General features: G+C 55.2%; 1 protein-coding gene across 1 annotated transcript in view; it reads right to left on the bottom strand.

Annotated features, from left to right (window-relative positions):
* Nucleotides 1-341: 341 nt before the first annotated feature.
* TANC2 (tetratricopeptide repeat, ankyrin repeat and coiled-coil containing 2) overlaps nt 342-20,780 on the bottom strand; it is a 375,104-nt gene continuing 354,665 nt past the window's right edge. The window contains 11 exon segments of the mRNA XM_038753578.1: nt 342-1,766; nt 1,768-2,326; nt 3,875-3,975; nt 7,861-8,007; nt 9,034-9,125; nt 10,518-10,650; nt 11,306-11,481; nt 12,493-12,616; nt 12,989-13,122; nt 15,996-16,089; nt 20,226-20,411. Coding sequence (XP_038609506.1) covers nt 342-1,766; nt 1,768-2,326; nt 3,875-3,975; nt 7,861-8,007; nt 9,034-9,125; nt 10,518-10,650; nt 11,306-11,481; nt 12,493-12,616; nt 12,989-13,122; nt 15,996-16,089; nt 20,226-20,411 — 3,171 coding nt within the window.

The raw sequence follows: 20,780 nt of genomic DNA, 5'->3' as shown, positions 1-20,780 counted from the left end.
GAGACAGGGGAAGAGGGTGAGAGGGAAGGAGAGAGAGGGAGAGGGTTGGAGAAGGGAGGAAGAGACAGAGGAAGAGAGAGATAAAGGTAGAGAGACGGAGGGAGAGAGAGAGAGCGCGCGCCTGCGAGCCCTCAGCGGGGGGAATTCCGGGAAGGGGACTCAGCGACGCTGGCGGCCATCTGAGACCGGCTTCCCAGTCAGCTGCATGCAAAGGATTTTCCAGCAGGGGCCCGGCCGTCTCCGAACATCACACAGACAGTCCGTGAGAACTCCCCCAGAAGTGGAAATCAAGCCCGGAAATGTGTGCTGCAAACAGACGGTCTCACCGCAACAAAGGTCTCTCACACATTAGACTCCACAAACGGTCTCTTTGGTTTGATGGGGGACGTCTGGCCAGGCCGCGAGTCTCTGGAGAGCTGCCGGTACAGGTTGTCCGGGTAGGCCTGGGCCACGGGCAGTGTCCTGGCCACCTTGACGTCGGGGTAGGCCGAGGCCGCCTGGCCGACCCGCTCCAGGAGGTCCCCACGGGACCCGTTGGCCAGCAGCCCGTGGGGGCCGTAGTAGTCGTCCTCGAGCAGGTGGCCGTTCTGGGCGTTGTTGGTTTTGTTGTAGAAGGCGATGTTGCCGATTGAAGATGGGGGGCTGAAGGACTCGGGCTGGGGCAGGCCGCCTGGGGAGGTCGGGCTGATGACCGAATCCACCGAAGACACGGCCCAGGTGCGGGTCTGCTGGTGGAGGTGGGGGTACTGCTGAGTCCGGGCTGTTTTGTCTATGATGCCCATGAACGGCGTGGCCCGGGACCGGGTGGGCTCGCTGGGGTAGCCCCCCTGGGTCGGAGAGACCGGAGAGAGCTCGTCACAGGCCCTGTCGTACGTGGGCTTGAGCGGGATGTCCATCTGCTGGCCGGAGGAAGAGGACGAAGAGGAGGAGGAGGACGGGCGGAAGGTGGGGGCCAGCCCGGAGCCGGAGGAGGAGGAGAGGCTGTTGCTGGATGGCGAAAAGCGGAGGCCCACGCTCTGTGAGTGCAAGAGCGGCCGGGGGGTCGGTGGGTGGGGCTTGGCGTCACCGGGGTTGGCCACCGCCGCGGCCGCCGCCACGGCCGCCACCGCCACGGGTCTCCTGATCAGGTGGGCCATGTCGGTGGCGCGCTCCAGCTCCAGCTTGGAGTGACACACCGGGTAGTAGGACGCCGACTGGCTGCGGCCGATCTGCGGGGTCTGGCTGTACCGCATGCCCCCGCGGTAGGCTGAGGAGGGCCGTGGGGGCAGGTCTTCCTTGGCCAGCCCGCCATGCTGGCAGATGGCCCCGGCGCTCAGGCTGGCCTGCACGTGCTGTGTGGGCCGCCCGTCCCCGATGATCCCCCCCATGGAGCCCTGGTAGACCAGCCGGCTCTGGCTCCCCACCGGCTCCCCCGGGGCGGCCCCTGGATACTTGCCGGCCATAGAGTGGGCCCTCTGGCCGTAGGCCCCGCTGGGCAGGACGGCGCTCGAGTGCACGGCCGAGCTCGGCTGGTTGCTTCGGACGATCTGGGCCTTGGCGGGCTGCAGCCGGAGCCCCGGCTGGGGCACGGCGACCGGAAGCGGGGGCATCTGGTAGGGCCTCTGGGCCATCTTGGACAGCGGAGACTTGGGCCGACCGACCAGCTGGCTGGCGTTGGCCTCTTGCTGGTACCGCCCGGGGGAGCCGGACTGCGGCCTGTAGACGCTCATGCTTTCCGCCGGGGGGCTGGCCCGGTATTGGGGGCCCCGCCGGAGAGGCGAGGGGGGGCGGGCTCGGGTAGTCCTTCCCCTGGCCGCCCGCCGGCGGCGGGCTGAAGCGGTAGGACCCGCTCTGATGGGCCGGCGAGGTGTGGGGAGGACTCGGCCGGTAGTGCGAGTTCTGGTGGGTCGGGGAGAGCGCGGGGGAGGTGGGCTGGTAGCCCTGCCGGGTGGGAGAGCTGACCGAGCTATTGGAACGGAAGTCGAACGCCTGGTGGGACCCGAGGGGGGAGCCTGAGAGATAGGCCGAATCCCGGTGAGCTGGAGAAGATGGGGGGCTCTGGAGGATGGGCAGCCCCTGGCTGGGCCGTGCCTCGGTCTGCAGGCCGACGGAGACGTTTTCCACATCCTGGTCCAGATACTCCTCTTCGAAGAGGTCTTGGACGGAGTAGAGATCTTCAGGCTGGGGTTCGGGCTCGGTTTCCACTGGCAACTGCTGCTGCTGTTGTTGCTGCTGCTGCATCTGCCTACATTCCTCCTCCACTCTCATTAGCAACCGCTGAATCTCACGGTTGTTTGGGCACAGCTTGATGGCCTCGTTCAGGTCCTCCAACGCTGCTGAAAACTGCCTGCTTGACAAAGTGACAAACACAGGGAGGGATTGGTTTCCCATTCCAACGGGTTCAGTTTCGGAGCCTTCGGGGGCTGCTCCTGGAGCAGAGGCCTGCGCGGGCCATGCCGGGCTGCCACGCCGGGCTCCTATGCCAGGCTTCTACGTCGGGCTGCTGAGGCCTTGGGTCTGGCCTGACCCCCAGCTCGGAGCTGTTCTGGGCAGGGAATTCTCAGAGTGAGTCCCGGGGGCCTGTCGGCCTGGACCTAACACCTGGCCACTCTACGGGCTGGGCGAACGCCCACACATGCCAACCCAAGGTGCTCCTCGTGAGGGGGCTCTCGGCTGCCAACACACACACACACACCAGGTGTTGTGAGGCTGGGTCTGTCATCGCTTATAGGGGGACGGGGGCTGGCCGTTACAGGGGCGCTAGCTGCCAGTCACAGGGCACAAGGGCTGTCAGTCACAGGGGTAGGACCTAATGGTCACAGGGACAGGGGCTGTCAGTCACAGGGGGTAGGGGTCATCACTGTTGGTAGTTTATGAACAAAATTTACACTATTTAAAAATGTACTAATCAAGCAGAAAACCTCACTTAGATTCTCAGAATTTTCAGCATCCCCCCACCCCAATCCCAGCCAACCCCCAATAGCGCAATCTGCCTCAGCTTCTCTGCCCCCAGGCACTGCCACCCGCCCTCACCCTCCGGGAGCCCAGAGCGGGCTCGGCTGTGACCCTGAAGCCGCATTCTCTGCCTCCCGGGGAGATGCTGCCCCCTTCTAGCCTGTGAGCCCATTGTTGGGTAGGGACCGTCTCTATATGTTGCCAACTTGTACTTCCCAAGCGCTTAGTCCAGTGCTCTGCACACAGTAAGCGCTCAATAAATACGATTGAATGCTGGTGCACAAACAAGGAAACCAACAAAAAGAGCCATGTTCCCGCCGCCTCTGCTCAGGCCACTGGAAGTGAGGCTGGTGCCGGCCTGGAAGTGGCCACTCCCCACCCCCCAGGGAAGCAAACCGGCTTTCCAGCTTCCACCCGTGGGGAGCAGAGAGCACTGCCAGCCCCTGAGAGGAAGGCTGACTCAGGGGGCGTGGGGATGATGGCTGAGGATCCAGCCAAACTCCCCAAGGGGTCCTCGAGCCCAGGCAGCTCTCAGGAAGCCGGCTCGGTCGCCCTCGCCCCTCCCAGTCTTTCTGGCTGGAGCCACGGGGATAAACTCTCTGCTCGGCCAGGTAGGAATCTGGTACGGGGTGAAAACAGGAGGCTTTGGGGGCAACTTGCCCCCAGGTCCCATCTGGTTGCCCCCGCCGCTGGGCCAGGGAAGGGTGGGAAGGGCAGAGTGAGGACCGGGGCTGACTGGACCCAACGAGAGAGTGGCTCTCCTTTAGGGAAGACCCGGCTAACCCGCTCAGCTTCGGTCGGACACCCTCCCGCAGTCCTCGGAGGAGAAGGAGGCAGGGTCCGGGGAGCGGCTGGGTGCAGCGCCAGAACTTTCAGAGATGAGACCCTCTCTCTCTCAGTCTCTCTCACTCGGTCTCTCTTTGTTTCTCTCTCTCCTCACCTGCTGCTGCGTTTTGCCCTCGCTCTTGCATAGTAAGCTTCATAAGATTTCGGTTTCAGCTCCAGGGCTTTAGTAGCAAATTCCTCCGCCATTCCAAAATCCTGTTATTACAATAGGTGCGCAGAGAAGTCATTGAAGAGATATAAAAATAGACAATTGGGGAATAAAACAAAATTATACGTACATTTCCTTACATTTACGGGTGGAAACCTGGGGTCATGGGGGGGGAGGGGGAAGGCTGCCCGAGATGGCCTGGAAGGCTGGTTGGCAGGCACGACCTCACCGGGGCTGCCCCGGGTCAGGAGTGGGCATTCTGCCCTTCACACTAGTTAGCTGGCCAGCTGCTCTCCCTGCTCCAGCAGAGGAGCGGAAAGCTCCTCTTCTGGCCTTCCTCCCCTGCTCTGCTTCTCTCTGGAGTCCTAGAAATGTGGGGGTTCCTCTGCAGGATTCGGGTGGGACCGCCTGCAGAGGAGAGAGCCTGCAGGCCGTCACTCTGCATCTATTTGCCTGTCCATCAGGGAACTTCCCTGAAACAACGCTGGCATCCACCTTCCCACACACCTCTCCCCCACCCCCAATTACACACACAGGCATGCATGCACACATGTACTCTCCCCTTTTCTTGCCTCTCTTGCCTTAGGGTTGGCTGAAAACTCAGGAAAGGGCACTGGCCCTTCATGCCACCCTGCAGAAACTGGGCTGTGCTGTGGGAGTCATAGGCCATGGGTTCTAATCCTGGCTCCGCCACTTGTCTGCTGTGTGGCATTGGGAAAGTCACTTCACTTCTCTGGGCCTCAGTTCCCTCATCTGGAAAACGGGGATTAAGACTGACAGCTCCATATGGGACATGGACTGTGTCCAACCCGATTAGCTTGTATCTACCCCAGGGCTTAGTAGAGTGCCTGGCACATAGTAACTGCTTAACAAATACCACCGAAAACAAAACAAAAGAAAAACAAGGTTCCACAAAGGCTCCTGCGGCTCAGGATCCTCCACTCCCTCCTGCCCTGAAAGCTTACTAAAGAACAACCAGCAGAGCAGCGGAGGAGCCGCTCATGGTGTCGTTTGTAATCGAGCACTCTGGCCCTCAGCCTGGAGGTGTGGGCCTTCTCCTGACAGGCACAGGAGTAGAATCAGGGAGGGAGGGAGCCTTTCCATTGGGGGCTACTTCCCTGCCAGATGCTCCCACTGGATTTGACTACTGCCCTGCACGTGGAAGTCTTCAGGGCACTGACATCCATCCACCCATCCAGCTATCCATCTGTCTGTCCATCCGCCTGCCCATCCATCCGTCCATCCATCCATCCACGCACTACCCCACCCATCATATTTATCAAACGCTCACTGTGCTCGAAGCACTGAATTTAGGGCTTGGGAGATGCAACAGCAGATATCCAGCTGGATCCTGGGGATCTTTCTGGAAGCTCAGAAGCTGACTTCCCAGCTTCTCCAGCCAACTGTTCCTTTCTGGGTATCTCTCTGCTCCACTTCCCTCCTATCCTCTAATATGACCAGCACTCAGGGGGTCTCTGAGCCCACAGTTTCAAGATGGGGACTCTGGCATCCAACATGCCAATCAAGTCCAAGGCAGAGTCACCCAAAAACTCTGATTCCTGGGGAACCACTTCTCCCTCAGAAAAGCAGTGTGGCTTAGTGGGTGGAACCTGGGCCTGGAAATTAGAAGGACTGGGGTTCCAACCCTGAGTCTGCCACTTGATGATGATAATAATAATAATAATAATAATGGTATTTGTTAAGCGCTTACTATTTGTGAAGCACTGTTCTAAGTGCTGGGGGGGGGGGATATAAGGTGATCAGGTTGTCCCACATGGGGCTCACAGTCTTAATCCCCATTTTACAGATGAGGTAACTGAGGCACAGAGAAGTTAAGTGACTTACCCCAAGTCACACAGCTGACAAGTGGCAGAGCCAGGATTAGAACCCATAACCCTGGACTTCCAAGCCTGTGCTCTTTCCACTAAGCCACACCACTTGTCTGCTGCGTGACCTTGGGCAAGTCACTTAACTTCTCTCTGTCCTCAGTTCCCTCATCTGTAAAATGGAGAATAAGACTGTGATCCCGATGTGGGACAGGGACTGTGACCAACCTGATTAGCTCGTATCTGCCCTAGTGCTTAACAGAGTGCCTGTCACACAGTAAGCACTTAACAAATACCACTGGAAAAAACCCCCAACACTTTGGAAAGGCTGTAGTTGCTCTGATGATGGAGGCAGGGAAGTCTGGGGGCAGGGCCAAAGGAGGGAGGAACTGGTTACTTTTTCAATGAGGGAAGCCTCCCCCCAACCCACCCAACCTTCCACTTTGAGTTCTCAATGCCATATCCTGCAGACTACAGCTCTCCTTGTCTTCGGAGCCCCTATTCTATGTCCCCTCCAACTGCCACTTCAGACTTTCTGTTTCAGCCAAGCACTTGGGTCCTCAATCCGTCAACCACTGAGGCACTTTTGATCATACCTGTATATTCTACTCCTTCCTTTGAACTGGAATTTATTTTACTGTATCCCTCCCTGGCTAGATTAAATGCTCCCTGAAGGCATGGAGAACATCTAAGGACTCTACTGAGCTCTCTCAAGCACTTAGTCCAGTGTTCTATACGCAGTAAGGTGGGCGCTTGATAAATGCCATTGAGTAGTTGGTTGGATGACTGATTGATGGGTTGGGTGACCAATTGGTTCCCAACACTGACAAGTCATCAGGCCTATATGAGGCAGGAAAACCCAACAGAACGTGCAGGTCACAAAACCTGGGTGTCAGAGAGGTAGCTTCCCGGGCTGGATCTTGGCCTTTCTGATTTCTGGCAGGAAGCTGCCAAGGGCTTAGCTGGCAGAGGAAGGGAAGGCTCCTGGCGAGCACAGGGTGTTGCTGGAGAGGCCCATCAGCCCAGCCAGGGTTGATCACAACCCTCTGGCCTTCCAAAGGAAATCCAAGTGTCACTGCCCCAGGGGGTGGGATTTCTCTGCTTGACATAGCTGCTCTACCATCGCCTCCTTCCCTGTCACTTCCGAGAGACTCTCCGGCCATGTCCCAGGGCCTCCAGGAGAAGCTTCGGGACAAAACTTTGCCTGTGGGGGCTGCAGCCCTCCTGAGGGAGGGTTTTGGAGTCTGGGCTCAGGTGGGGGGGATGTTTGCCCGGTTTCTGGGTTGAAGACAGGGGTGATAGCAGCGGCTGCCTGCTCAAGGGACCGTTCTTGGGGAGCGGGCTGCTCCCGGATGCTGCTTGACTCACAAACCATGTTCTCTTGTTATTGTGTTGTTTGCTAACCAGCATTACTGTTTGGCTTGGGACATTTTTGTCTATCTCCCTGGTTTCTCAGAGACCTGGCCTGGGGGTCGGTCCCCCGGCCACCTGTCCTGACCCCCCAGCTAAATGCCACACTTTAGCCTGGTCCTGAGGCCTGATATAGGCTGCCGGTCCTGAGGACACCTCCATGCCAGGAGCCCCCAGGACCCAGCCTTCACGAGGGAAGGTCTACCCGGCAAGAAGCTGGGGGGAGAGGGGCGTGGTGGTGGTGATAGTTGTGTGTGTGTGGTGGAGAAGAAAGACTTGCCAAGACTGATTCTGGGAAAGGAACCCCCTGCAGGCCAGGATTCAGAGGCTTGGAAATGTCCCATGAGGTCTCAGTCAGGGAGAAGGAAAATCTCTCTCGCAACCTGGTTTCCAAGGAGAGTTGAGCGATCACTACGCTCTTTCAAGCCCCTCCAAAGGCCAGAAGTTTCAACGCAAAGAGGATGTGCCCGGCCTCCCCTCCCAATGCAACTCATGAAAAATTCAGAAAGCTACCAAGAACAGCAATAAATCTTTCATCGCCTGGAATTTCTACTTGATTTCTTCCCAACTGCAAATGTCAGTGCTCTTTGCGGGGAGAAAGGCTGATCAGAGAGTGGGTGGCAGGTGGGAGGGTGGCAGAGGTGGTGGATGCTCACTGTCCACCAGGAAGGGCCAAGGTCAGTGGGAGGGACTTACATTCATTTTCCTGCGACATCGGGAGAGGTTGAGGAGAAGGGACACCTTTAGCTCCCGGAAGGTCTTAAGATCCTCGCCGAAGCCCTCCCGGGGGAATTTCTTCAGGGCGTACTGGTAGCGCTGGGCAGCTTCCTTCACTTTTCCCTTCTGAAGGAAGCAAAATGGCAACAGATCCCCATTCGCTCGCTGAGGGGCAGCACGGGCTTGTGCCCCTCCCCCCGTCCTTTGCATCACCAACAGCTGTTCATTCCCAATTTACCTTGGCTCGCTTTAGCCAGGACCGGGTCTCCCCCAGCCCCAGATTGGGGGCGGGGGGAGGAGAGCCCTGGAAAAACAGCCACCTGTGCTCCTGGCTGCTGGGGCCAGAGACTGCCCATGCCTGCGACACCACTTCACTCAAGCGCAGAAAAACAGCAGCTTCATGGTTCCACACAGAGGCTCTCCCAGGGTGATAGGTCTCTGGACCACCAGCTGTCTGGGGGCCTCCGCGGGGGGCTCCACCCAGGGACTCCAGCACAAACTCCTCAGCCAAGGGCCACTTGGCCATTTCCCACATGGATCCTTTCGACGCTTGGCTCAGCCGGTCAGGATTCCCTTAGATTGGGCGTTTGTTAGGTCGAGAGGTCCACCCGGAAGAGGATTCTACCCTGGAGGTGACTTGATGGCCTCCCTGGTTCCGTGAACCTGGTGGAACTGCCTGCTAAGGGGGTTTCTGGGAGCAGGGCAGGGGTGGGGCTTTGGTTTAGGCTGGAGCCTGTGTGGAGAATTTAGCCCAGTACCTGGCTGGGGCCTTACCCGATAGGGCCGTTGCGGTCGGGAGACACATCTGGTTGTGCTGTAGGCGGGTAGAGAGAAGGACACACCCACCCCAGATCTATTCAGGTTGGACTGGGCTGGCTACGTGGGGAGGCCGGAGACTGGTTCGGACCTTAACTTAGAATTCACCCAAATTCTCGGGAACTTGCAATCGCTCTTATCTCTGGCCTGTGGGCCCAGACTCTCCAATTCCAATCCCAGCCCCGATCCCTCTTTGGCTCAGCTCTTTGCTGCTCCCAACCTGGACCGGGCCTCTGCCTCTTGGGAGCCGTGGGAGGAGGAGAAGCCTGGTCCAGTAGTGAAAACCAAAGGGTTGCAGCAATAATCACTGGGAGGAATTTTGGCTTCCTGACTCACCTTATAGAACATGTCCCCCTCCTCCATCAGCTTGCTCAACAGGATGATCATGATGTCAGGCTTGGAGGTGGCCATCGCCCACGTGGCTGGACCTGTGGTGTACAGGGTGCATGATGGGTAAAAAAACTCATACAATGCAAGGGTGGGAGGAAGCTGGGTGAAAAAAAATATCCTGGGGAGATTTCTGCTGAAAACAACTTGGCGTGCCCGCTGAGGAGAGAGAGTCCTCCTTTTTCACCTTGGTAGGGTCTCCATTACTGCTGCCTTTGACAAGCCCTGTTTAATTCGCATTCACCTTAAACTAAGAATTGTCGGACTGCAGGAGCTGGGGCCACAAGACAGTGGCACGGCAGCCTGTACGCTCTGGGTTGGCAACACCTGCGTGGTTTGGGGTTTTCTTTTTATAAGGAAATCCGATCGAAATTAAAACAAAAACAGAAAACACACCCAAAATCCTGGCACCGTGGGAGTCTGGATTTCCGAGCCCGGGGAAAGGGGACTGTCGGCTCAAAACCGTGGGCTCGGTGGCAATCTGGGAAATGGCCGGAGAACCGAATTCCCAATCCAAGGGTAACCCGCAAGCCACGGCCGGTCCGGGGTGGGGTGGCGGGGGAAACAACATTTTGGGCCTGACCGCGACGGGGCAGAAGCCCAACGGGAAGAGAGCCAACCTCATCATCCTGAGCCTAGGCCCTTGCCTTCAATCGACCCACTCCCGGGATGCCAGCGGGCTTTTACCACCAGGTTTGTCAGGGTTAGTTGTCCAGGTTATTCTCCACCACAGCCGTAAAACAAATCTTCTTTTAAGGTGAAGGGAACGCAAAGGTTAGGTGGTGCAGGGGGTGCTCATGCGGGCTAAACCAGACAAGGGAAGGCAAAGCTAACCAAGGCACCAGACCCCGCCTGACGCCCACAGCTGTGAAATGTACCTCGTGGGCGACTTGGTAACGTCTGACAACCTTCGAAGAGAGGAGAAAACACAAAGTTGTAGGCGAGGGAAAAAAATGGATGAAGGTGAAAAAGAACAAAAAAGACAGGAAAAAGCAGCAGTGAGAGCAGGCAGTGAGAAAGCCAAAGCACCAGCTCAACCCCCTTTCTACAGGAAAACGCAACACGGGAGCAGCTGTGGGCGGCAGTGCCGGGACGCTGGAATCTGAAAGCAGGGACAGAGCAAGGGGCGGCGGCGGCGGCGGCGGCTGCTGGCAGGGCAGGAGGCCCGCGGGGTTACGGGGTGCGTTCGTCTGCACGGTGGTGCTGGCATCCGTAGGAGATCTGGTCAGGCTGCTGTACACGGTTGTTGGGGGCCAGGCCGCAGGACATGGCGCTTCCTAGTGTGGGACGTTGGGGACGGGAATGGGGATGGGAGCGGGAAGCCTGCCCTGCCCTGGGCCCCCTCAGGGGACTCTGTGTTCTGGAAACCTGGACCACTGCGCCCGTCCTGTCCGCTGAGTCTCAGGGCGTGGCACTGCCAACCCCTCCCCTACCTATCTTGGCTCCTTTCTTCAGAAGGGTGACGACGACGGAAGTGTTGCGGCAGCCCACTGCCCTGTCCAGCGGACGCATCCCACTGTAGTCGACGTGCTCAATCATGGCCCCGTGATCCACCAGAAACTGGACCTACGAGGACAGAAGTGCGCATGTTCACTCCCTCTGGGCACCTGCGCTTTGGCGGTGGGGCCTGGCTGGGAGGACCCTCACCCTGTCCCATGTTCCTGCTTGTCTGACCAGTCCTGCCCTCCAGGAGATAATAATACTAATAATAACAATTATTAATAGTTACGGTATTTGTTAAGTGCTTACTCTGTGCCAGGCACCGTACTAAGCGCTGGGGCGGATACAAGTAAATTGGGTTGGACACAGTCCCTGTCCTGCATAAGGCCCACAGTCTTAATCCCCATTTTACATATGAGGTAACAGGCACAGAGAAGTGAAAGTGCCTTGCCCAAGGCCACACAGCAGACAAGTGGAAGGGCTGGGATTAGAACCCATGACTTTCTAACTCCCAGGAACAAACCTACCGGATGGGCCCAGCCAACCAGAAACCTCGTTCGGCTCTTCCTTAGAGAGGCGGCCCCCCCGGCTCCCATATTCCAGCCCCGCTGCTTTAAAAGGGGGCTGTTGCCATGCTAAGGGCTGTGCGGAGATGGCCCACTGGGCTTCTCCAGCCCCTGTGTGGCCCCGCAACCCTTCTTCTGCTTTGCCGCTGCCCCCGCTCCTGCCCGCCGCCTGCTGCCCACCCCACCCTCCCCAGACCTTGGGTTGGGGAACTCACCACTGCGGCGTCCCCGTAGAATGCCGCCAGGTCCAGTGGGGTACGGCCGTTCTTGTCGGCGTGGTCCGTGGCTGCTCCATTCTCCACAAGGGAGCATACCGCTGACAGGTGGCCCTTGAGGCACGCCCAGCTCAAGGCCGTCAGCCCTTCCTTGTCCATCAGCGCAATGGACGCTCCTGGGAGACACAATCAGGATCCAGGGTAACTGTCGGCTCAACAGACGAGATGGGCAGGCAGGAGGGCAGGTCCAGCCAGATCCATGTGCTGGCTGCTCTCGGCCCCTGCCGGGCTCAGGATCCTCAGGACCGGTCACTTCTTGCCTACCTCATTTTCCCAGACCAGTGGAAGGGGCCACTTAGATCTTCTGGCTCTGACACTAGGAAGAGGACTGTGCTATTTCCCGAGCCCCCAGGTAACTGTCTCTAATGGAAGATGGGCTTGGTTGAATAGCTTCCTGCAACAGGCAGCTTCTACAGTCTCTGGCTAGAGTCCTGGGTGGGGGGTACATGTTGGGGAGGGCCCAAAGGTGCGGAATTTACTACTGAAACAGCACAAGGCCAGACATGACCCGCTGGCTCTCCAGTGGCCCCCACAGACCAGTTTTAGAGTCAAGGTGCAAGAATTTATGGAGTCAAACTGGAGGAGAAACCACTTGGCAATGCCCTGGTCAGAGGAGTTTGCTGATTGTGTGTACAGACGAGATGGCTTCCTCCAGGGAGAAGAGCTGAACTTGCTTCTGAACAACGTTCCCATTGGCCAGCAGCTATTGCCAGCTTGCAGCTGCCTCGAGGTCACGGGCAACCGAAAGCCTCCCACTCCAACTCGGGGGCTGGGACGCGGGCATGTGGAACCCCTGGTTTCTGAGCCCCGTCTCAGCTGCAGGGGCTTACTTGGGACTACCCCCCAGCCATCTCAGCCATGAGGGAATGGATGGGTGGAGGCTAAGCTTGAATAAACAAGGCCATTCGGGAGTGGGAAGAAGGCAAGGCCGGGGGCATCACCTCTCAGCCTGCCTGGGGCTGGCCTATGGGGCTGCAATGCCTGCAGCCTTCCAGTGGCATTTCCTGACAGCCCGCTGCCTGCTAAAGAGTTGGCGGAAACCTTGGCAAGGTGCACTTCCAATGCCGCCATAATCCCAGGCAGCCCAGGTCTTAGCTGGAGCCCGGCCTCAGCAAAGGGCCACTTACCTTGCGCCAATAAAAAGTCCACCGTCCCTGAATGTCCCTCAGAAGCTGCCATCATTAGCGGGGTGCGGCCTTGCTTGTCGGCCATGTTGACATCAGCCCCGTGGGTGAGGAGGAGGTCGACGATCTGGGCGTCAAAGAGAAGGAGACAAATGTTCTGCATCTGAGCCGTGGCCCCTTTCAACAGATGACTGGTCACCATCAGACATACCCTGGGGACCCCCTCCAGTCTCCCCTTCTCCAGGCCACTCTCTCTCCCTCCTGGCTCCCAGCTGGTCTTGCGGTTGGCAAATAGTCAGTGCTGGGGAAGGTGGTGACGGGGGTGGGAGGAGGTGGCCCGCTCGCTCCAGCCTCCTTGCCCAGACCTCCTCCCCCGAGATCCGGGTGAGCCTCTGTCCAGAAGGACCCTCAATGGTTCCCCAGTGCCAGAGGAAAAATCACTTGTCTATGTGGAAATCCTGCCCTCCGGCCCAATGTCGGCAGTGGATCCGCTAGTTACCTGCCAGTGGCCTTGCCGCACGGTGCTGAACAGTGGGACTGCCCCTCGCCGGTTCGGCTGGGCCACCGCGGCTCCTTGCTCCAGAAGCAGGCGGCACACCTCCAGCTTGCCCCTTCCGGCTGCTGCTGTCAGGGCTGAGGGGGGAGAGACAGAGCGGGTGGGGGTGGGAAGAGAGAGAGAAACAAAGAAAGAGAGAGAGAGAGAAAGAGAGAAAGATAGAGAGAGAGAGAGAGAGGAGAGAGAGAGAGAGAGAGAGAGAGAGAGAGAGAGAGAGAGAGAGAGAGAGAGAGAGGAAGGAAGGGAGGAAGGAAGGAAGGAAGGAAGGGAGGGAGGGAGGGAGGGAGGGAGAAAGAGGAAGAGAGGAAGAGAGAAAGAAAGAAAGAAAGAAAGAAAGAAAGGGAAGGAAGAAAAGGAAGGAAGAAAAGGAAGGAAGAAAAGGAAGGAAGAGAGAGGAAGGGAGCGAGAAAGGGAGGGAGGAAGGGAGGGAGGAAGGAAGAAAGAGAGAGACAGAGAGAGAGAGAGAGAGAGAAAGAAAGAAAGAAAAAGAAAGAAAGAAAGAAAGAAAAAGAAAGAAAGAAAGAAAGAAAGAAAGAAAGAAAGAAAGAAAGAAAGAAGGAAGGAAAGAAAGAAAGAAGGAAAGAAGGAAAGAAGGAAAGAAAGGAAGAAAGGAAGAAAGAAAGAAAGAAAGAAAGAAAGAAAGAAAGAAAGAAAGAAAGGAAGGAAGAAAGAAAGAAAGGAAGGAAGAAAGAAAAAGAAAGAAAGAAAGAAAGAAAGAAAGAAAGAAAGAGAAGGAAGAAAAGGAAGGGAGGGAGGAAGGGAGGGAGGAAGGGAGGGAGGAAGGGAGGGAGGAAGAGAGAGAGAGAGAGAGAGAGAGAGAGAGACAGACAAAGAAAAAGAAACAAAGAAAAAGAAAGAAAGAAAGAAAGAGAAGGAAAGAAAGAAAGAAGAAGAAAGAAAGAAAGAAAGAAGGAAAGAAAGAAAGAAAGAAAGAAAGAAAGAAAGGAAGAAAGAAAGAAAGAAAGAAAGAGAACGAAAGGAAAGAGAGAGAGAAATCACAGCCTGAAGACCAGTAGTTTCCAGAGGTGGGGAGGGGCTCCACCCGGGGAGGGGCCCCACCCCCACATTTTCAGTGCTGGTTACTCCTCTGAAACCAGCACAGCGGGTCCGCCTAGGAGAGTTTTCCTGGGAATTCACCGGGAATGGAGAGGGGGAAGAGATTCAAGGGATTCTGGGAACCCACAGCCCAGCAGGAACCCCCGGCAAAAAGACTGGGCTGGAGAGGTGTCCTAGGACTTTAGAATGTAGCATTGTTCTGGCCTCTTCTCCTCCTCCTCTTCCTCCTTCTCAGTTTCAAGGGGCTCGGTTTTAACAGGCTCCCGCCAATCCCAGAGAGGCTCTGCCTACTCAGCCAGGCCTTCAGAGGGACACCTACGACTTACCCATCAGCGAGGATCTGCTCTGCCTACATTTCCCACCTTGTCTTCCTTGTCCCAAACCACCCCATACAGGTGCGTGCTTTGGGTGACTGCTGCTACCCACCTCTCTCACGGATTACCAAATGGTCATTCTTGGGGCTCCCGACTGAATGGAGTGAGAATTGCCCGATGTATTAGACCCTCGGGCTTGGACAAAGGAAGCAACCTGTGTGAGTGCTCTGCACATAGTAAGCGCTCAATAAATACGATTGATGATGTGAGAACTCTCTGAGCTCACTGCAATTCTGCCACATCATCATCATCATCATCAATCATATTTATTGAGCGCTTACTATGTGCAGAGCACTGTACTAAGCACTTGGGAAGTACAAGTTGGCAACATCTAGAGACAGTCCCTACCCAACAGTGGGCTCACAGTCTAGAAGGGGGAGACACCACTTGTCCGCTCCATGACCTTGGGCAAGTCACTCCATTCCTCCGCACCTCAGTTCCCTCATCTATAAAAATGGGGATTAAGATTTTGAGCTCTATGTGGGACACAAACTGGGCCCAATCTGATTATTCATTCATTCATTCATTCAATCGCATTTGTTGAGCGCTTACTGTGTGCAGAGCACTGTACTAAGCGCTTGGGAATTACAAATTGGCAACATATAGAGACGGTCCCTACCCAACAACAGGCTTACAGTCTAGAAGGGGGAGACAGACAACAAAACAAAACAAGTGGACAGGTGTCAATACCAACAGAATAAACAGAATTACAGCCATTAATAAATAATAAAATAAATAGAGTAATAAATATGTACAAATATACATAAGTGCTTTGGGGAGGGGAAGGGGGAAGGGCAGAGGGAGGGAGGCGGGTGATGGGGAGAGGAGGAGGAGGAGGAGAGGAAAAAGGGGGGGAGCTCAGTCTGGGAAGGCCTCCTGGAGGAGGTGAGCTCTCAGTAGGGTTTTGAAGGGAGGAAGAGAGCTAGTTTGGCGGATGTGTGGAGGGAGGGCATTCGAGGCCAGAGGTAGGAGATGTGGGCCAATAATCAGCAGGAAAAGCTGGTGGGGAGGCCACGTCTTCGAGGGCAGCTTGAGAAAGGAGTTGTGGTTGTTGTTAATGATAACCGTTAAGCACTTACTATGTGCCAAGCACTGTTCTAAGCACGGGGGTAGATACAAGGTAATCAAGCTGTCCCACATGGGGCTCACAGTCTTCATCCCCATTTTACAGATGAGGCAACTGAGGCCCAGAGAGGTGATTAGCTTGTACCGACCCCAGCGCTTAAACAGTGCCTGGCACTTAGGAAGCGCTTAACAAATACCATTGAAGAAAACTGGGGAGAATGCAATGAGCCACTAAAGATAAAGCCTTTGTGGGTAAGAGAGGGGGGAGGCCAGGAAGGCAGGAGGGTTACCGATGGTCCGAGGACCAGCCCCACAACCTGACCCTTTCCAGGAAGTCGGAGTACCTAACGGCAACACGACCCGGGCCACTCAGAATGAGGCAAGAGACAGAGATTTCAGGGCCACAGACAAGGGTTGTGAGCACATTGGGGCAGCCAGAATGCCCCAGAAATTACCTGTCTCTCCCCAGAGGCTGTCAAAGCTGTTGATCTGGGCTCGCTCCACTTCCTCTTCGTCTTTTTCGGGCAGATCGAGCAGGTAGGAGACAATCTGCAAGGGAGAGCCAGGACAGTTCATAATATTAATAATAATAATGGCATTTATTAAGCGCTTGCTCGGTGCAAAGCACTGTTCTAAGTGCTGGGGCAGTTACAAGGTGATCAGGTTGTCCAACAGGGGGCTCACAGTCTTAATCTCCATTTTACAGATGAGTTAAGTGAGGCACAGAGAAGTTAAGTGACTTGCCCAAAGTCACCCAGCTGACAATTGGCGGAGCCGGGATTGGAACCTAGGACCTCGGACTCCAAAGCCTGTGCTCTTTCCATTGAGCCAGTGCCCCAGAAAGCTGGGGCCACCTGTCCTGGGGCCTCTGGAAGCCCAGAGCCAATGTTCCCTCCCTCCTTTGTGCCCAGGGCAGGAACCGATGTCTTCAGGGGTGATGCACGGAGTGCGGCTGATTCCCGGGAATGGGAAATCACAAAATCACACCTCTCCCCACTCCCCCAGCCCCTCCCAAGAAACTGAGCCCACTGCAGCCCCCACCACACCCACGGCCCCAAGGGCAACAGGCGTCAGTGCTGAGCGGGGAGGTCCACCTTGTTGAAAACAGACTTGGGCAAGCAGGCGACAGGGGACTCAACAAGCACCTAGGCTGCCCCAGCCTAGGAAGGAGATCCATCAGATCACCATTAGTCATCCTGAGCATGGTTGGTTGCTCTGCCAGCTTGGGCTGGTCTGGGAACTTCATTACCACCAATTCAGGGCACACTTAGGCCCCCAGATCCCCATACAGGGATCCCCATAAGGGGTGTCTCTTTGCAATCCTCTCCATTCATTCAATTGTATTTATTGAGTGCTTACTGTGTGCAGTGCACTGTACTAAGCACTTACAGTTTGCAAGGTCCTGCCTGGCTGTTTCTGGGGCCAACAGTCAATCCATCAATATTAAGCACTTAATGTGTGCAGAGCCCTGAACCAATTGCTTGGGAGAGTACAAGAGAGTTGGTAGACTTGATGCCTGCCCTCCAGGGTGGGCAGGGAATGTGTCTGCTTATTATTATATCGTACTCTCCCAAGCGCTTAGTAGAAAATCAGCATGGCTCAGTGGAAAGGGCCCAGGCTTGGGAGTCAGAGGTCTTGGGTTCTAATCCTAGCTCCGCCACATGTCTGCTGTGTGACCTTGGGCAAGTCACTTAACTTCTCTGAGCCTCAGGTACCTCATCTGTAAAATGCGGATTAAGACTGTGAGCCCCACGTGGGACAACCTGATCACCTTGTATCCCCCCGAGAGCTTAGAACAGTGCTTCGCACATAGTAGGAGCTTAACAAACGCCATCATTATTATTATGATTACAGTGCTCTGCGCACAGGATGCACTCAATAAATATGATTGAATAGAGAGGTTGTGCTGGCTGGCTTGCCGTGGTGAGGGAGAAGATGGGCTGCTGTTCTCCATCAGCTGGGGAGTGTAGGTGCCCCCACTGAGGCAGGGGCCTACCAGTCTACCCAGTGGACTCACACCAGAGAAATGAGTTTTACCTCTAGAACCTTCTCCAGGGCTCACCCTTCCCCCAGCCCCACAACAGATATGTAATACAGCCACCGATAATTTATGTGACTGTCTCCCCCACAGACCGTAAACTCCTTGTGCACAGGGATCATTCATTCATTCAGCTGTATTTACTGAGCACTTACTGTGTGCAGAGCACTGTACTAAGCACTCGGGAGAGTAAAATACAACAATTAACAGTCATATTCCCTGGCTACAACGAGTTTACTATCTAGAAGGGGGGAGACAAACATCAATACAAATAAATAAAATGACAGATATGTACTAAATGCTGTGGGGCTGGGAGGGGGGAAGAGCAAAGGGAGCAAGTTAGGTCGATGCAGAAGGGAGTGGGAGATGAGGAAAAGGGGGCTTAGTCTGGGAAGGCTGCTTGGAGGAGATGTGCCTTCAATAAGGCTTTGAAGGCGGGGAGAGTCACTGTCTGTCGGATTTGAGGAGACAGTGCACTCCAGGACAGAGGCAGGAAATGGGCTAGGGGTTGGAGGCGAGACAGGCAAGATCGAGACAGAGTGAGAAGGTTAGCACTAGAAGAGCAAAGTGTGCAGGCTGTTTGTAGAGGGAGAGGAGCGAGGTGAGGTTGGAGGGGGCAAAGTGGTGGAGTGCTTTAAAGCCAGTATGGAGGAATTTTTGTTTATTGTGGAGGTGGATGGGCAACCACTGGAGTTTATTGAGGAGCAGGGTGCCATATCCTAAACGTTTTTGTAGAAAAATGATCCAAGCAGCAAAGTGAAGGACTGGAGTGGGGAGAGACAGGTGGCTGGGAGGTCGGCAAGGAGGCTGATGCAGTAATCCAGGTGGGATAGGACGAGTAATTGTATTAATGTGGTAGCAGTTTGGATGGAGAGGAAAGTGCGGATTTTAGTAATGTTGTGAAGGTGGAACTGACAGGATTTAGTGATGGATTGAATATGTGATTGAATGACAGGGAAGAGTCAAGGATAATGCCAAGGTTATGGGATTGTGAGACAGGAAGGATGGTGGGGCCGTCTACAGGGATGGGAAAGCCGGGGAAGGACAGGGTTTGGGTGGGAGATAAGGAGCTCTGTTTTGGACATGTTAAATTTGTGGTGACGGGAGAACAACCATACCTCTATACCTAGTCTTTTAGCTGTGTGACCTTGGGCAAGTCACTTAACTTCTCAGAGCCTCATTTACCTCATCTGTAAAATGGGGATGAAGCCTGTGAGCCCCATGTGGGACAACCTGATCACCTTGTATCCCCCCCAGCGCTTAGAACAGTGCTTTGCACATAGTAAGTGCTTAACAAATGCCATTATTATTATTATTATTATTACAGCATGGTGTAATGGATCAAGTACAGGCCTGGGAGTGAGAAGGTCATGGGTTCTAATCCCACTCCACTACTTGCCTGCTGTGTGACCCTGGACAAGCCACTTCACTTCTCTGTGTCTCAGTTACCTCATCTGTAAAATGGGGATTGAGACTAGAAGCCCCACTTGGGACAGGGGCTGTGTCCAACTCCATTTGCTAGTATCCACACCAGTGCTTAGTACAGTGCCTGGCTCATAGTAAATGCTTAAGAATACCATAATTATTATTATTACTCTTTCAGATGCTCAGTACAGTGCTCTACACAGCAGGTGCTCAATACCTCTGATTCACTGCTTGATTGAGAACAGGGACCAGGAGTGCCCCAGGCCCACAGCCTCACTCCCGAGTCTGACCACCCTGTCATGGGCCCTAGGCATCCAGGGCTTCCACAAGAGGCCAGAGGGATCTCCTCCTCCCTGACTCTACCCTCATTTCTCGTACTCCCTCTCCCTCCTGTGTTGTCCTTGCATTGTGTTTATACCCTTTCTTTACCCATCCTCCCTCAGTCCCACAGAACGTAGGTCCATATCTGTAATTTATTTTAATCAATCAATCAATCAATCATATTTATTGAGCGCTTACTGTGTGCAGAGCACTGTACTAAGCGCTTGGGAAGTACAAGTTGGCAACATATAGAGATGGTCCCTACCCAACAGTGGGCTCACAGTCTCGCCTCTAGACTGCGAGCTCCTTGTTGGCAAGGAACATGTCTATCAACTTTGTTATACCGTATTCTCTCAAGCACTTAGCACAGTGCTCTGTACCCAGTAAGTGCTCAATAAATACCACTGATTGACTGATTGGTTGAGAGGATGGCAGGGCCACGTCTATTATTAAACCAGCCAATGCAGATAGTATCTGGCACCCAATATCCTATTTGCTGACTGGTTTCAAGTGACTTTAAAAACAGCTTTTACTTCTGCTCCTAGCTCTTGACTTTGCTTCCTGTTCCAGGATGGGAAGTTTCCCATCTCCAGAAGCCCTCATTACCTTGTGGAGGTGAACTGTCCAGATGGGACTTCCAGGACCCCCACCTGGTTTGAGCCACCTCTGCTCTGTCATGGCCTTCGGGCTGGGCAATGGTTTCTAGAGCAGTGAACTGAGTGCTTCTGTTGATCTCCTTCTCCCCCTACGCCCCCACCCCGAACTAGCCCCTGGGAGGGAGAGTTAACCTCCATCTTATCCTCGAGTCCCTGTCAGACGGTGGCAGAATCTGCCACCAACCATCTCCCCTCCAAGCTCCCTGAACTCACGAGAACAGAAAGCCCAGCGTCTGAGCACTTACCTCTGTGTAGCCCATGCTGGCTGCAGCGATGAGAGCCTGCTGGATGGCCTGGCTCTTCTTAAAAACGCCCTGTTGCTGCCCGGACATGGTCCAGTCACACTGGATCAAGAATTTGACTACCTCCAGGTGGCCTCTGAGCGCCGCATGGACCAGGGCACACTGCCCATTCTTGTCTAAATGATCCACCTAAAAGGTGAGGAAGAAGGTGGCAGGTGGAGTGAGAGGAGGCACGAGGCAGCGAACCCAGCCGGACGGGGAGAGAAAGGTAACTTCTCTGAGTGACCACCCGGCTTGGGACTCAGTCCCCTCATCGGTCAAGCTCCTATCTGGAATCAAACCCAGCATGAGGATCCCATGGAATGTTTTAGGCCCCCGGCCCACTAGCTCCGATCCAGGACTGAACTCGGGCCGGGGTTCCCGAGGAACAGGCTAGGCTCCCGGACCACTGTGAGGAAAGATCAGCCCCTCCCAGACCGGGCTCATTTCTGGATCAGAAGGAAAGCACTAAGTGGCCCAGCTGCCTCATGTCCCCAGAGGGCCTTCTTCCTTGGTTCC

The sequence above is a fragment of the Tachyglossus aculeatus genome, chromosome 11 (genome assembly GCF_015852505.1).
Source record: "Tachyglossus aculeatus isolate mTacAcu1 chromosome 11, mTacAcu1.pri, whole genome shotgun sequence".
Taxonomy (NCBI): Eukaryota; Metazoa; Chordata; class Mammalia; order Monotremata; family Tachyglossidae; genus Tachyglossus; species Tachyglossus aculeatus.
Note: the sequence above shows the minus strand (reverse complement) of the source record. Positions and strands in the feature narration are given on the sequence as shown.